This window comes from Pelodiscus sinensis, chromosome 15 (genome assembly GCF_052426305.1).
Source record: "Pelodiscus sinensis isolate ZL-2025 chromosome 15, ASM5242630v1, whole genome shotgun sequence".
In the NCBI taxonomy this organism is placed as follows: Eukaryota; Metazoa; Chordata; order Testudines; family Trionychidae; genus Pelodiscus; species Pelodiscus sinensis.
In genome coordinates, this window is record NC_143066.1 from 6,843,311 (window position 1) to 6,860,918 (window position 17,608).

General features: G+C 40.2%; 1 protein-coding gene across 2 annotated transcripts in view; it reads right to left on the reverse strand.

Annotated features, from left to right (window-relative positions):
• The window catches only part of GTF3C1 (general transcription factor IIIC subunit 1), a 73,579-nt gene that overhangs the window by 51,919 nt on the left and 4,052 nt on the right, over positions 1-17,608 (reverse strand). Inside the window, exons 3-9 of one of the 2 annotated variants that reach the window (XM_075899171.2) lie at positions 16,227-16,403; positions 13,445-13,588; positions 12,095-12,191; positions 9,949-10,072; positions 7,522-7,680; positions 3,345-3,460; positions 785-1,109 (exon numbers count right to left, since the gene is read on the reverse strand). In XM_075899171.2, the coding sequence (XP_075755286.2) occupies positions 785-1,109; positions 3,345-3,460; positions 7,522-7,680; positions 9,949-10,072; positions 12,095-12,191; positions 13,445-13,588; positions 16,227-16,403 (1,142 nt within the window). Of the gene's footprint in view, positions 1-784; positions 1,110-3,344; positions 3,461-7,517; positions 7,681-9,948; positions 10,073-12,094; positions 12,192-13,444; positions 13,589-16,226; positions 16,404-17,608 lie in introns of those variants that run through there. The other variant, XM_075899172.2, reaches the window with a different exon arrangement.

Below are 17,608 nucleotides of genomic sequence, written 5' to 3' on the forward strand. Positions count from 1 at the left end.
GGGAAGAGTTTGTTTCCTGCTTCAAAGACTGTCTTGCCAGAGAGAAACCTCCCCTGAGCACATAAAGATCAGGAGTCACATCAAGCACCCCTGCAGCCACTCTGTAAATCTATAGCAGGTCAGGCAACCCCTTCCCATAGCTTATGGGAGATGGACTGAAGTGCCCTACCCCTCCACCAGTTTCCCAAGAATCTAGCAGCCTTAGGGCAAGGAAGGTGTTCCAACACCTCAGCAGAAGGGAGAGACAGTGGGAAGAGGAACAAATATGTCACCTTTGCCCCTCAACAATATACAGGCAGTCCCCAGGTTACGTACAAGATTGGGACTGTAGGTTTGTTCTTAAGTTGAATTTGTATGTAAGTCGGAACTGGTACATATTGTAGGGGAAACTCTAGCCAAACATTTCTCCAGAGCTCAGTTTTATTCTCCCACACCTCACTTCCCTCAGTCCTTTATTCTCAAGCTGAGGTGTCTGCTGAGAAAAGCCGCTCCGCGTCTCCCTGGTCTGCTGGGGGGGGGCGCTAGCTTCGCGTCTCCCTGGTCTGCTGGGGGGGAAGCAGCTAGTGCGGGGTTGCCTCACCCCGTTTGTAAGTAGGGATCCGATGTAAGTCGGATCCATGTAACCCGGGGACTGCCTGTAGTTAGTTTTGGGGAGAGAACCACCACGAAGAGGGTGCAGGCTATGCTGCAGAAGGTTTAAAAAACTGAAGCTTGATGTTCTCTTTATTTTCTTCAAGGAAAACCTACATGAGCAAGCCAGACTCCGCAGAGAACCATTCCATACCTTTAGCTGGTGTTGAATGATTGGAGCCATCTCTGAAGCTCAATTTCAGCAGCGAATCTGAGTTGGCCTTCACTCCCTTTTCCCGTTTCTTACTGTATTTTGTCTCTTCTTCATTATCTGACTCTGAGAGGAAAGTATCGTCTTCTACAGGAGACAGTTCTTCCTCAGGCAGGGAGTCTTCATGCACTAGAGCCAAGCTGACTGTTGCTAACTGTTCACTTCGGGCCTTCTCCCTCTCAAACTGACGGTTTAAATCACTCTCTTCTGCAAAAACGTGTGAAATATATTTTGTCGTTCGCTGCCGACCTTCATCTTCCATAAATCCCTAAGAGGACCGAAAGTCATTATTTTGGCAAATTCTTTCATCTCCCCCTCCATTATCCTTGTCCTTGACCAACAAGATTCTAAATTGCTCCTCACACCATCTCCCGAAGCTTTAATCTCTACTCTTAAACAAATAGGCCAACTGGGCTCATATTTCATGGAAAAGAAGTAAAGCATTCAGTTTAGATAAAAATTCTATATCCTGTATAGACAACAAGACATTTTCTCTTATTCTATATTAGAGACATCTGAACAAAAACAAGGTATTTGTTTTTTATCAGTTTGATGCATACTCTTATAGAATTATAATTTTCTGAGATGTCTCTGGAACATGGGACTTGTAAGGGTAGATCTGTCCTGGGGGACCTTCTACTCCATTATCTGATTTGACAGCAGCGAGAACCAGATGTTTCAGGTGTAACAAAGCCCAGAACACTTAAGGAATTTCTTCTTACCTCTGCCCCCACCACAATCAATGAAAGGTTGGTTTATGTCCTGAAGCATTTTTATATCTCTTTTATAGTCTTATAGAAAGAAACTGCAGATGTTTTTTAAATCTTACCCATCTCCTGGACACAATTACATCCAATCTTACTAAAGCTGCTATACTGAAGGGTCAGAGGGTAGCAAACATACCTATGCTTAAAAAAGGCTCTAGGGATGATCCAGGCAATTATGCTCCAGTAAGCCTTATTCGGGGGAGGGATAGCTCAGTGGTTTGAGCATTGGCCTGCTAAACCCAAGGTTGTGAGTTCAATCCTTGTGGAGGCCATTTAGGGATCTGGGGAAAAAATTCATCAGGGATGGTACTTGGTCCTGCTTTGAAGGTAGGGGACTGGACCAGATGACCTTTCAAGGCCCCTTCCAGTTCTAGGAGATAGGCAATCTCCATTAATTTATGATATGGTAAACTGATCAAAATGATACTTAAAACTAGAACAAGAAAAAAACTGGAAAATCAAGGTATAACAGAGTTTAGCCAGCATAGCTTCCTCAAAGGAATATAAAGTACTGCTAATCTTGTAGAATTCTTTGTTCATTTTAGTGACACATTCAGATAAAGGAGAACCAGTGAACAATTTATTTACATTTCAAAAGGCCTTTTGACAAGATCCCTCAGCAGAAGCTAGTAAACTTTTATCTACATCAGAGGGTTTACTGTGCACAGATTGTGTACACACTGTCAACTGTTTTCTGATCTAATACATGTTACTGTGTCTACATGGGGACTATGATCCATTATGGGTATCACATGATGCTTTGCTTCACTTCTAGGTTCTACAGATCCTGGGACTTTTCTCCCTGTGTATTCAGCGGGAAGTGATTTGAATTCTGGGACCGGGGTCAGACTCATTTCCCATTATTTCTTTCCCAGCCTATGTCTAGACTACCGGGTTTTTCTGGGATAAAACTCCGCCATATCCAGGGAACGCATCTGCTCTTCTGCTTTTTTTTTTTTTTTTTTTTTGCAAAAGAGCAAATGTGCTCTTACAAAAGCCCTGTCTTCCTCCTCCCACGAGGAAGAAGGGCTCTTCCGAAAGAGGGTTTTTTCCAAAATTTGGCCCAGTGTAGATGGGCCAAATTTTGAAAAAGCCTCTTCCAAAAAAAAATATTGGAAAAAGATGTGCAAATTGAGGAGTGCATTTTGCGTATCTTTTTCTGATAAAGCCCCATAGTGTAGACATAGCCCTACTCTCCCATCTGGGTGAGCCAGTACTATTTACAAACAGTTGGCATTTTTGGTCTCCTACTATGTATGGGTGAAATTCAGAATTGGGGGAGGGGAGTGGCAAAGAGGGGCATAGCTTGGAAATCCGTGTTTGCAGCTTGCAGGTAGGCTTAGGCCTATATAGCTGAAGATATTTAGTCATGGCTGCCCTAAGCATTGCAGACTCAGGAGCCTAAATCTCATTTTCAAAAGGAATTTAAGATGTTTAGGAATCTAAATCCCAACTGTTAATGGAATTTAGGCTCTAACCTGCCTAAATCCATTTCAGAAATGAAATTTAGGCTTCAAATTAGTCATGCATTGCAATGCTGAGCACAACACCCAGACTCTATAGAAAACTGCACATTAGTCCATGGGCTAGTTGATATTGAATTAATTTTTCAAACACTGTCTTCTCTATTCATTATTTTGCATATGCTCTCACTTGGCCAGTAAGTTATCATTTATTTCCACGATTATGCAGTTGCAACACTGTATTTAATCTCATTTTGATCCACAAGACATTACCTTGACAACTTTATATCTCTCTAGAAGACGACAGAGCATCCGTGCTTCTAGCTTTCCCACATTCATAGCCGATCGAATTTCTGCCTGAGAAATACCTTTGGTTCCTCTACTTTCAACTGTTTTAGGGAGGAGAAAAACAATTTTGAAACTTAAGTTTACAGGAAATCCCCTCATCCTGAAAATCTGTCTGAGGCTATCAGATCCGTCCTGACAATTTCTGTCAGCTTGAACATCATTATCTGAAAAGCTAAGATTTTCAAGCATACACTAGAATGTCCACTTGAACACTTGCTACTATAAATCATTTTCACTAATTAACGCTTAGTACTAGGTATTGTTGCATAAAGGAATATGAACATCTAAAAAGATGCAGATGATATTGTATTTGTGAAATATGTACTAATTTAAAGACACCATAATAGACATGCACAAGAGGCAGAATTAAGTCTCCCTGTGCAAATTTGACAATATTGGCTTGAGTGCTTAGCTGTGATAAGAACAGTTACTTATCTTATAGTAGCTGTAACTATGACTCTCCAAGATCTGCTGGGCATGTGGATCCCACTTGTGGTGTGGTAGCACCCCTTGCATAGGAGTTCAGGAGCTTTAAAAGCAGTGTTCATTAAGGGTTGTGCATGCACTCCATCTCACCCCCTTTCTCTCAAAGATATAAAGGGCAGTGTTACTGTGCTCACTCCCTCAGTTTCTTCTCACCACCCCAAGTTTCAGAATCTCTAAACTCCAGGGATGTGCTGTGGGTCATGGGATCCACATTCAAAGAACATCTTTAAAAAATACTATTTCTATAAGATAAGTAATCATTCTTTTTTGTTTGAGCCCCTGCACATGTGGCTCCCAACTATGATGATTAAACAGACAATTCAGAGATTGAGAGAGTACATCTGAACAGAGAGTCTAGGACTGCTCTTCCCATTTGTGCATCTGCTCTGAAGCAGATACTAAGGAATAATGGCTGGGAAAAAGTATACTATGAAGACCAAGCTGCTTCTCTGAAAATTTCAGCAATTGGTATCCTACTGAAGCACATTGCTGAGGCCACATAGGATATAGTGGAACAAAATTTTAATATACTCTTTGATCCATTCAGATAATGTTTGGAGATTGATTTGCCCTTTTAAGCACTGTCATCTTCTTACTATATATTTTAGAAATGTGTGTCTGTCTGTGAGTCCGTTTGTTCAAGAACTCCTCCTACATGGGAAGAGCTAAGACAACAAATATGTGCATGCAGCCTCCTCTTCTCATAACTTAAATTCGATTGTTTCTCATAAAATGAAACGGGAGGGGTCTGGCAGTTATACTGCAGAATGACCACAGGGGGCAGCAAGGGGCCAGAGATGAGGACCAGGATAGCAATAACTCCATTGGGACAGCAGAGGTCTAGGGTAGAGAAAGGGACAGCTATCTATCGTATATTTCAGAGAGTTTGTCTGTGTGTCTGTCTGTTCCCCAACTGGGACATATGCACTCCTCCCCCAGCTGTGCCAGCTGCAACTGCAGAGGCCGTGAACAGGGGCTTCTCACCTGGCCCCAAGCTGCTGCAGTGAGAGAGGGCTAGGATTGACCTCTCCCCACTGGGGCAGCCTGCCTACTGAACCCCTCATCCCCAACCAAACCCCAGAACAATGATTTAAATGAAGAAAAACAAAAATTATTTCAGTTAAGGACCTGAACAATGCCAGGTAAATCTAGTAAGCAATAAAAAGAGAGTTCAGAAAATGCCCTAGATGTGTTACATTAAGGTAGCAGAAGAACATGAGAATGCCCATCTAGCCCTATATTCTGTCTTCAGAGAGAATTAAAATGCCATACAGAACCAATTTTTGGCAGATAGAAGTTTAGGACCACCCAAAGCAGAGCTTGTAACCTTGACTGTCTTGTCTCTTAGCCACTGATAAATCTATCCTTCATGAACTTATCTAATTTCTTTGTGAACCCAGTTATATTACTTGGCCTTCCTGTCCTTTAATATAAATTACTAACGATTAGCTTGCTGAGTCTACAGTCAAGTAACTATAGCTTTGATTTTAATTATATGGATACTGTGCTTTACAAGCCCATGCCAACTGGTCTAGAACAGATTTGAACCATTATTTTAAGCAACTGCCTTTGATATTCTAAGCTTGTCCACTTTGAGACCAAACATTCAAATAGCAGGCACTTAGAAGTGCCTTACAGACAGACATATCCTTAAACAAATACTGGAATTGTGATACTACACAATTGGTGATCACCACTAAGCCTCCAACCTCATCTATGGCAATTGCTTTTAAGATTGTACTGATTGATGAAATGTTGATTGTATACGAATATGGTCCTGGATGAATTAATACATCATTGACTGGTTAAGAATAACCAAGTGTACTGGTCTGAAATGGAGTGTCCAAGATAAAAGCTGACCTGAAAAGAACCTGTCATCAAAATAGTAAATCAATGTTTCCTGAACTCAAGAAGGGTTTATCATTCTATTACATTCCATTTAACATGGTCTATAACACTTACCAAACTGAAATTCAGTTTATTAGTTTGCAGTTTTAAAATCTGATTGGCACATCAGCAAATTATAAAACTGACTTCGCACTTATGCTTACATGAGGTTAAATGCAGGGGGACAAAGACATCTAAAAATGACATTGTGGGTAAGGCAGTAAGGAAGATACTAGAGTGGAACTAAAAACGAAGGAGAGGTATGGATTAAAGAGCAGCAAAGGAGGAACTGTTCTCCCAACCTGCTCTTTACGATAAAGCAGGGCTACTCAACACGCGGCCTGTGGGCTGCATGCAGCCCACAGCCTGTTTGTTTGCGACCCGCAATGCAGTTTGGGTTTACACAAGGAGCAACACATGGCCTGCGGGTGGGATCCTTTGAACATGGCCTCCACTTGGAACATGCTCCATAATGGAGAGTCAGTGTAATGGTCTTCTGTTGATATGCATTTTAGTAGTTCAATTCCTGGACTGTTATTGCTCATTAAAAGTGCTGTCATATGGGTGGAAATCGGGTAAACAGTGCATTTTATTAATACCAGCAGAACTGACTTAAATGGGGCCTGTGTGTTGTGTAGTCTTGCCTTCATCTTTGTATTCATACCCGTCAGTGTGAAAAGAAGCTATTTGCATATATTTGCACGTACATGCAGCCACACTTAAGTTGTGGCCCTCAGCCTGTGCTGTGAATATCATTGTAGCCCCCAGGGCTTCCAAAGTTGAGTAGCCTTGCCATAAAGTGTTTGGTTTTACTATGAAAGGGGAAAGGAAGAGGGCAGTTCATTTTTTTCCCCTATTAACCTCCCTTACTGCTCACACCACTCCTCTGTGACCCCATCCCCACCCACTTCTCCACTTTGAAAATATAAACAGCAAAAGGAAGACGGTGATGGCAATTGGAGGCAGCTCGCTATTTTCAGCCTCACCAGTTACTATGGGCACCAGCCACCAGTGTTATGATGGATACAGAAGTCCTGACATAATTGTCTCCACTACAAGTTCAAATCATGTCTAGGCTTGCACTGGAACTGGAGAACTAATTTAAGTGATAACATGGAGGCAAAGACATATATACTAGGAAAATGGGTGATACTGAAAATCATTAGCTAACATTTAAAAAAAAGAGTATGGGCTGAACTTCCTTTAAATAATGTTATCTGCTAAGTAATATTTTTAAACAACCTATTTTCTAGCGTAGAAAGGGCCCAAGAGAACAAAAGTTGAGCTGTCAGAGGGAAAGCAGTTTTAGTAAGCATTTAAAATCTTGGATCATTTTTCTTAAATATTTAACTCAAATGACAAGCTGACATTTTGAATAAAAGAAGCTTTGCTAATCAATCACCCACACTCCTTTCAACTGAGGTATTAAGAGGTCATAAACAAGCCTGAGACATCTCATTTTTATATCCTGGTAATCTCTAGAAGCAATCAATATGGGATAGGAGAAATTCTAAGGTGCCAGGCAGTGTCAAACAGTAAATAACAATCCCCGACTCTGACTAGATGAGACAGAGGGTGGGAGAAAGGGAGTATTTTTGCCATTTCACATATGTTCACAAGAATCTAATGTACGAGGTAATGACAATTTCAAAATTAAGACAGTAAGAAAACAGTTCATTTTTATGCAATGAACTGAAAACCACACACGGAATCTGATTACATTACCTACTTAGCTCATAAGCCTGTGTCAGCATATCCCTCTCATAAATAATATCTACAGGCTGGACAGCTTTGGTGATCATCTCTTCCTCATCATCATCATGATAATCATCCATTTTCTTTCGAAATTCCCTTACTAATTTGAGGCATCGGACCATAACATCAGTCCCTGTGAACAGAGGGTATTACTGATTAGCAAAATAACTGAACAAAACATATGGGTGGAAAGGAGAGGTCCATATGAAAAATAAGTTAACTGGTTTCTCTTAGCATTGACAAACAGAATGGCATTCTCGAAAGGAGGAAATGTGAAGCTGCTCATTTCCTGTTAAGAGATTCCTATTTGCAACAGCTTTTCCCGGAAGTGAAGTATCTTAATGAATTAGAATAGGTAAAGGCCGGGTCATCTGCATACGGGGCTGATGAAAGTTATCACAGCCTCGACATTTTAAACCAGGGAGATGAGGGAAAGGGCCCCTGCTACTCTGCCGAGCTAACTCAGGATATCCCTAGGGTTCAAACAGTGAAGTACTTAAAGAGGGGGATGTGAAAAGGTCCTACAGGAGGGCATAATATGAAATTAGGGAACCTTTAACTATGTATAGGAAGGTGGCTAAATGGTGATCCTGTGAGATCCCTCTCTTCAGAAAACCAATTAGCCTGCAATCTCTTCAAAACAAAGATGTTATCCTTTTGATCCCATAATCACCTAACATACATTTGGGTGTCCTAAAGAAAACATTATTACCGTTAAATTACTATCTATCAAAACATAATACCACCCGTGAAAATTTGCAGACCTCCTCCTTTCTGAAAACAAACTCAGAGAACTTGGTTACAACACAATTATCTCTTGACCTGTTGTAATATGGTTACAATGTATAATGTGGCTAAGACTTTGCGCTGTTGTAAGTAGGACTAAACCAACAGATTTATTCCAGATTTTCTGTGAAGACTCAGGAAAATAATGTTGGATTAGTCTCAGCTATCAGAAATATCTTTTGATAATATATACGGACAAGAAACTCATAAAGTTTACTTTTCGCAGCTATGAACACTATACCCCATATTTATCAGAGTAATACCATTATAATATAATTATGACATAATTATGTTGCATTTTGTACAAGATGGGTCATGTAAAGTGTAATTGAGAAAGTTATGATTTGCTGAACATGATTAACCAAAATCATCATTTGTATCTAAAATTCTGAATATTGACAATGTATCTATTTCAAATGTAGTTACACCTGAGTGACGCCCACTTGGCAAAATGTTTCCAGTCTGGATAGCTGGTTGAGAAGAACCCATCGAAGATAGCAACACATCCGCCAACCGGTGAGCTTTTCTGAGAAAACCCCAGTAAGCCTGTAAGTAATGGCTGCTATGGTTTTCTAAGGGCATGTGACCAGACCACATGACTTTGGACTCCATTTTAGGTGCCTATATTTTTCCACAAATTGCTCTGGGAAATAAGTTTGAAACAAAGGATTCTTACCATATGGGAAAGCTTACTGAATCCTCAATCAGGGTGAGAAGGTGCTGATTTATAACTAGTTTTTCTAGTATTTTAGGCTTAGTTTGCAGTTTTGGTTGATCTACTAAGTAATATGCTTTGATCTGTTTACTATCACTTAAAATTTATTTTTGTGTTATAAAACAAGTTTTTTTTAACTGTTTTAATCTTAAACCACAGAAGAGCCTGGATAAAAATCTTAGCGTGGTTACTTCAATTGTTCATATTCCTCTCCAGCTGGAGGGAGAGGCGGACATATTAAGGAGCTTACACTGTACAGATGCCTGTGTACTGTAAGACGGTATTGGACTGATACTCAGGGGGGCGAAGGGGGATGGTGCATCCCTGGGGAGCTGGAAAATTGGCTGGTGTCTTTTGTTTGCACTCAGGTAACCCAGTTTGGATGAGTGGCACCACTTGCTGTTGTGTTAGGTGACAACAGGGCTGAGAGGCTGGCTGCATCCACAACCCAGTTGTGTGTCTTACAGGGACACAGCTGTTCCCACAGTCTCCAACCTGCATCCCAGAGGTGACAACTCGTCACATTGTGCATCTAGGGAAAAGTCAGATTTATTAACACAAATGGAGACTAAAAATATATGGAAAAATATGCTCTGTGAAAATGGAAAATTGATAGAAAATTATTTCCTTGGTGTAAGGCTGATTCACACAAGGATGACATTAGTACATTATCTAATCATATCATAATCCTATTAATGCCTGGTTTATTATTTAATGTTCAGTGTATCCCTGGAATGGATAATGATTTCAGGTGAGTTGCATTGTGTACTAATTCATTTATAACTTGATGTATACTGGAGATGCAAAAGGAGCTTTACCTTTAAACACTGCAATTTAAAATTTTGGTTAGTTTATACACTTGATGACATCAGCATATACGAGTGATGTGGCCACAATTACCTTTCTTTGTCTTATAGGGCCCACCGTCAGGATTCATGTCCTGTAATGGGGTAGTTAATACTTTGGCCAGGCCAGCATTCATCATATATTGATACAGACGCTTGAATGTTCTTTCACACAGACCCTACAGCAGTAATAGTAAAGAGAAATGAAAAAGACGACATTATTGTAAGGAGCATTCTCTACAAATCAGGACACTAATAGCAACTAAATCCTTGACTTTCATCGAGAGATATCAAGAAGCATCTCAGGGACAGAAAGCTGTTTCTGACTCAGCTATTATGAGTTACTCAACTATAGCTTTTGATCCCACTCCTTTACCTGGTTTTTAGTACCCAGTCATCTTTCCCTGTCTACAATTTCTCACTTATCAGTCTGGAAAAAAGCTTTCCCACTATCTCACCTGCCTCTAAGTACCATCCCTTAGCCTCCTTTCTTCCATTGTGTTCAATCATTCAAATATCCTAGACCTCAACTAAATCATTCACTCTTCTCAATCCTGCTTCTTACCTCTCCATTCAGAAATGACAAGATCAAAAATAATAATATATTATAAATGGAAAAAAGGGAAAGTTGATATTAATGAATGTAACTTAGGAATTGTAGTAAACAGATCAGGGAAGCAAAGGGACACAAGGAGAACTTTATGACCAATGGAGTTAAAGATAATAAGGAGGAAGTTTTTTAAAGTAGATCAGGAACAAAAAGAATCTTAACAATGGCACTGATCCATCACTAAATGGAAATAGTAGAATTAACAATAATGCTAAAAGTGCAGAAGTGTTCAATAAATATGTATGTCGTGTATTTGGGAAAAATAGGTGATACGATCTTATAAGTTGACAATGCTCTTTTTAGTCCATTAGTATCTTAGAAGGATGTTAAACAGAAGCTACTAAAGTTACCCATTTTTATATCAGGTCAAGATAACTTGCATCTAAAATTTTAGAAGAGCTGGCTGTGAAGCAAGCTGGACCATGAATGCTTATTTTCAAGACGCTCAGCTACCAGCCAGAGGCAGTACAGGAAAGAGCAGAGGTACCCTACAGTCCACATAAAACACTCTGGCCCACGGTGATGGGGAAAGTGATCTGCATTCCCCTGGCTCTCGAAAGAAGAGAAAAGAAGAGGGATCACAAAGCCTCTTCCCCTTCAGGTGCTCCCCTCCTTCAAGAGTGAAGAAAAAGAAGCCTCAAACTTTTACTTATAGCAGGCACTTTAGGAGGCTGCTCACTGCAGTTATGCGCCTCCAGCAGCTCCCAATTGGGTGGGAGAAGCAGGAACTTAACCTTCCAGCCCTAGTCTGCCTCTCCAGGATCCCCATCTCAGCCCCAGTGTCACTGCACTCCTCCTGTCAGTTCTCAGTATTCCAGTGGTCCCCAGTCCCTCCTCTCCCACTTTTACTCTCAGTTTCTCTTACTACTTGCCACCCTCGAAGTCCCAGTCTCCCCCAGGTTCCTTGGGCCTGTCTGGCTCTTGTCCTGTCTTCACTTCATTCAGAAAGCTCACTCCATGTTGCCTGGGCCCAGAAAAAGGAGCACCAAACACACAGGCTTGGCTCCACCTTAGCTCAATCTGCACCAACCAAGAGTGGCAATGGCAAAGAAAGTCCTGTTTTGCCTCCTCAGCTTGGGCTGGTGTATGCTCACTGCAGACGGAGCCTTTGGAGAATGCAGCTGATATGCTCCAACACTTCCCTACTGTGTATATGTGGACCTAAACACCTGGCCAAATTTGGACGTATTTTCACCACAACAGGAAAAAGCACCTCCCTGACACAAAGGCTACCTGCTTCTAAATTGCAAGTCCCTGTTCCAGATGGGACAGGCACAACACATCCTCAGAGAAAAAGGTTATTTTTAAAAAATAAAAACATTTCTCGTATGCCTCATTCTGGGAAATTCCTAAACCATATTGTCTGAAACTTTCTAAAGTTTATTTTGAGTTAGAAATCTGACATTGAAAAATTCAGCCTAACAATTTAAAGTCTGGCACTCAGAAGCAATAGAAAACAGGTCTGCATAATCGAAAATATTACTAAGATCATCCGACATTTCCCATTACACAAACCGCCTCTGCATGTAACGCTGATTTTTTTGATTAATTAATAACAGATTGAGATCTTGAAAGCAAATGATAATCTCACCAGTTCTTCCCTCAGGTTCCCCAAAGTGTCCATTTTGTTTGGTCGAGTGCTCAGCACACTTGAGAGCTTCTCCATAAGAATATCATATTTGCTTCTCCTAAAACGAAAGTTATTCAACATGTCAATTTCATGAGTGATGATTTTTACATCCAGCAATATCACAGGAGACACCCATTACCATCACAGAAGTAGACTCAGAAATGGAAAGCCAAGGTTTTTGCAACATTTGAGGGAAAAAATCAAGTTTTTGGTGTTTGGTAGATGCAATTCAGTATTTGATTAGTCTTTATATTTGGACTCAAAACTCAACATTTGAGTTGAGTGCCTTTGATTACTGATGTGCATTAAATTGGTATCCACACCATTTGTGCACTTCAGACACAAGGGTGCTGAATATGTTTCTGTACGTTTTCCCATGGGCTGTTGAACTTCTCCAAAACGTCTTTAAAGGTTGACAAACCCCATATAGGTTTCAGTAGAGCTTTTGAGCCACATTAGTACTTCACATACATAGTTATCTGTGCACAGTACTTAGATGATTTCCCCATATTATCTCTATCCATCATATCCCCCACCACATATATCTTGATTTATGTTATCCATCCGTGGTTTGCCTCCTGGAAACTTCAGTATGCAAAAAGCTTTATGAAGTTCATGTGGGGCTGATGATTCCTATTAACAGGCTTTAGTTACAGGGCCACCTACTTTTAGTCTAACAATATTCAAAGGTTGGATATTTGTCAGACATAAAACTATATGTGAGAGAAACATTGCTTGTCATAGGAAAGTCATATTTCATAATTTGCTTTTATCCACTTAGTAGTCCCACACTGTGGTCATATATAGAGCAGAATTTTTAGAAAAATCATGAAGTTCATTTCATTTACACACAGAGTGCTGGTATGGGGAATGTCCCCTCCACTCAAGTGGGCCAAACAGCAGGTACAAATATCCAATACCAGGAAGATAGTCACATGAGGATTATTACTTGAACCAAAGTTATTGTGAAGCTAGGCCTGCTGTTTTACTGTGACTAACTATGAAATAGAGGAAGAGAGTCAGAAGTAAAAATTGACTAGAAGACACAGCTACAAACACAATGAATAAGAAAAATCAGGTCTCTGTAGGACAAGATCAAACAACAGGATAACAAGAAAATCATAGCTAGAGTAGGGGTGCAACTCCTTTATAAAGTTCTTTCTCTGAATGCTTAGGGGCTGTGAATACAACAACCAAGAGGCACTACTTCCAGAAAGTTCTGATGATCCTGTGGCATAAGCGGCATATCTTAATGATAAGAAAGCAAATATCAAACCCTGAAGAACTACTTTCCAACTGCTTGATACATACCTGTCAACATGAAAGCGGTTCAAAAGCAGAAGAATTGAATGTTGCTGAGTTCCACTCGGTAATCTTATGACATGGGACTGCATTGAAATGAGACCATTTCTGTCTAATACTCTTCTGTGATAATGAATTTTACCAGCATCCACCCTAGAGAAGACAAGATATGCACAGAACCTCCCATGATGACTGGTAAATAAATATAACAAATTAGATTCATACACCTGTTGTTTCAATGCCCTTTATAAATTTACATTAAGCTATAAATTGCTTGTGAAACGTTAATTCAGCCCCCTTGTGCATATGTACTATGATGGTCTTAAAACAGAATCACATACTGTTTTTTTCCATAGGAATTCATTCAGTGCACAGGAAATGAATCAGGGTAATGTACTAAATGAAGCTTCTGTCTATAGGATTCAGCCTCATCGGTTACAGAAGACAGATGTTAAGTAAATGAAGGGGAAAAAGTGATGTAGTTTGGTTAAGGCAGCTGAACACCACATTGAAAAATTGGAGTTTCTCTCTGCTTCTGCCACGTGACACTTGGCAGTCACTCAAGCCAAACTTCCCAGTTGGCCACTAACTGTGTTTTTCATTTTCAAAGCACTTAACTTGAAACACGTAGGGTCTGATGTGCAGCTGTCCTGGGCATTCACTGCTGCAGCTGAACTCAATGGGAGCTGTGCATTGAGCTCATGAAATCAAGTACTTTAACTGAGCTACAAAAACATTAAGTACTCTAAAAAATCAGGCCCCAAGTTGGACACCCAAAATACACAATGTTGACCTTCATCTCTCTGTGCCTCTGTTCCCTGTCTGTAAAATGTAGGGAATCCTATCACCGTATCTTTACAACACCCGGGTGAAACATTCATTAATGTTTGTGAAGCACTCCTATTATGATGGGAGCTGCAGAGAAACACCCATGGTGAAATTAACAGTCCTGTATTCAAGGCAGGGTGTAGATGGTGTATAGTAAATATGACCTGGGGTACCCATACTGAATGACAGGGATAAGAAATATTGAATAGCTACTCAACCTTAATTCTGGCATTTTCTAACTTCTGTGTGCTTGACTTTGCAACCTTAATATTCATTGTGTATTTTTTTAAAATGCAATTTCTTATTTTTTTTTAAAGCAAATAGAAAGAAAAGAAATCCCATCATGTAGAACCACACGGGCCCTACATCCCGCAGGGCTGGAATCTTTAAGTCCACAGCACAGAATTCTGCCACTAGAGCTAATGCAGTAACTGGGAACAGCAATAGGCGATCATCCTCTTCAAGCCATGAGAGACAGATATCCAGAGGGTTTCCTCTGCTGTCCAGCCAATAGCTATAAACATTGAGACTCAAGAAACCTGAGTTTAACTCCAGGGGTTTTAGTACTTACCAGACTACTCTGTACCTGTCCCTCCTCTGCTCCTAACCCAACCCCAGCCTGATCCTACCTTAGCCTGTCTGGAAAGCACAGGAGAGTCTCCTCCTCCCCCTGATACTGTTCAGGAAACATGGAGAACATGTGAGCACAGAACACCATCTTCCTGTTCTCAGTTCCAATACAAACCACCACACTGCCTTCTGGCAGATGTTACCCTGAAACTTTGATCCTTCATGCAAAATGTAGAGTCCCTAACACCATTTTCTGAAACAGATGAACATTTCCTCTTGCTTTTTTTAAAAATTCAGCCCGGGGCCAAGATCAAAATGTAAAGAGTTTTCAGCTTTAGCATTTAGACTCTTGAAAAATAGGTAGAGCAACAAAAAAAGGGTCTTATTATGAAAAGCATAGTTCCATGTGTAATTACTATACTGTATAAAAATATTTACACTTTCAAGGAAGTAGAAGAAGCAGGTGGAACCTTTCTCTGGAAAACGTTGGGCTATAAAAAACATATTTCTACTTAACTTAGGCTTGCATTAAAAAAAATAATTACATTTTCAGCGCTTACAGTTGCAAAGAAAATCTTGTGATCATGAAGAAAATGTTTATATACCGTGCTAGTCTGTAGTTTCAGTGTCTGCTCTTCATAAGCAGCAGGCATAATGTGAAATTAACATCAATAGTTGCAGTAAAACAATACAAATCTGAATACAGTAAGAACCATGTCAATTTCATGCTGCTGCTTGGCAAAACTAACAAAAACAGCAGAAGCAGACAGTAAAGCTATTAATAAGGATAGGAGACTTAAAAATGGAACCTTGAAATAATAAAGAATGTTCTTGGTTGGGTGAAGCTTCAAGTTTTCCTATGTAGTTGCTAGAAACTAGTAGACAAGGAAGATGGTCCCAACTAGGGCTCAGATACAGAAACTCGGCAGAAACCCCCACACCACCCTCTTCGTAGCAACTAGGGTGAGTGAAGGGGGAGAAGCAGTAGCTGGGCTTACTAAGTTGCACAAGTTGCACACCTGGACTTTGAAGCACTTCATGTTTTGTATCTAGCTATTAGGATCAATCCTACATACGAAAGTAATCCCTATACATAAGCAGGCTAAGATAGGAAATTAAAATACCATCTCCAACTGAAACTGCAAGAGGCACTTAAGCAAAGCCTAAGTAGTTAACTGTGTGTCTTGACCAAATTACTACTTTGTTAATAACTATTTTGGTGACAAAGTACCAGGAGATTTAGTTACTACAAGCAGTAAGCTGGCATCACCAGCAGCACAGGCCCGGCAGAAACAAAGTGCCTCTAGCATTGGGAGGAGATATTCCCGATGAATGAAGCCTTCTCTGCAAATCTTTGATTTACTTCAAACAAATCAACAAACTCTCTACTTACTTGAAAGCCCCACTGTGAAGGTCTCTCTGAAGTTCCCCTTGCCATCTTGAACGACCTAAACGCTCCAAAATGCAGTAGGAGAAGTCTGGAAGTTTTAAATCTGGATCTCCTTCCCAGCCAATTAGGGTCCTATAGCGCAGATCCTGTGAAGCAACGATGACTAGTTTCTCCCCCCACCTAATGTGGAAAAAAACAGTAAGAAATGAGGAGTTAGTTTCCTAGAGCTCCTAACATTAACCATTTCCTCACCTGCTTCCTTTATTGATGGGATCGCTTTGATTTCGTCTAAGGCTCAGTTGAACATCTAGGACCTTCTCTCCCCCTCCATGATTTCACATAGCAGTCATTAACATTATAAATGGTTATCTGTGATGCCAGAAAAATATTTCACTAGCACCAAATTCTAGTGTTGTATAGCACTAGAGCAGTATAGCTGCACTGGTGTAGCACAGACATGGCCCTCGTGAGCAGCATTAAAAGTAGTAAACTTTCAGGTGGAACAGGTGACAGAGCTCTAGTTACAACAGAAGCAATACACTTACAAAACAATTAGCTGCTAGATAATAATTATATAGCCCACAGGTTCTCTAAGTGTTGCTATTGCAGTACATCAATAGAGAAAATGTAAGTTCCAGACCAACTTGCTTAATCATATTCTTAAGATTGAATGGCAGTAGCATTGCCAAATACATGTGTATTTTACTATAACAAATTGTCACAGGGAAACCTAGATTTCTCCACTGCACTGCCAGGAATGTGCAGAACGATGGCAGCACTGAGACCTCTGAGCTAACTAGTGGCACAAAGAGCATGTTCACTAGAAACATTTACAAAAAGAAAAAATTTGTTGGTTTGAAAAGCTATGTATCAGGTTGCCAGGTTAAAGTCCTCAATTGCTAAAATGAAGAGAAGCCAAGCTAACGCTAGGCCAGAAAAAAGATCACTTTTCGGAGGCTCACTGCAGATAGACTATTCAGAAGTTTAACTAGCAGGCTTCTAATGATTTCTCTTGTTTATGTTCAAGATTTGGCCACAGTTCCAGGAGTACAACAAAAGATGCCTCTTGGTCCCCCTGCCAAATTTCAGATTCTTACTCCAAACCAAAGATGTTAAAGTGCTGTAAGCATTTTTTCTGACCACTTTTGAAATACATATTTTCTCTAAACTTCCTCAAACTTTTACCTGAATTTTTTAAAGAAAGTGACCCAAGGTGGACACCAAACTGCTCAAGGTGGGTGAGATTTATTAGACCAACTTCTTTTGATGAAAGAGAAAAGCTTTTGAGCTAACAAAAGGTGGTCCAATAAAATATTACCTTACCCACCTTATCACTAATAACTGGGATTAACATAATAGAACTAGTGCACCAAATGGCCCATATA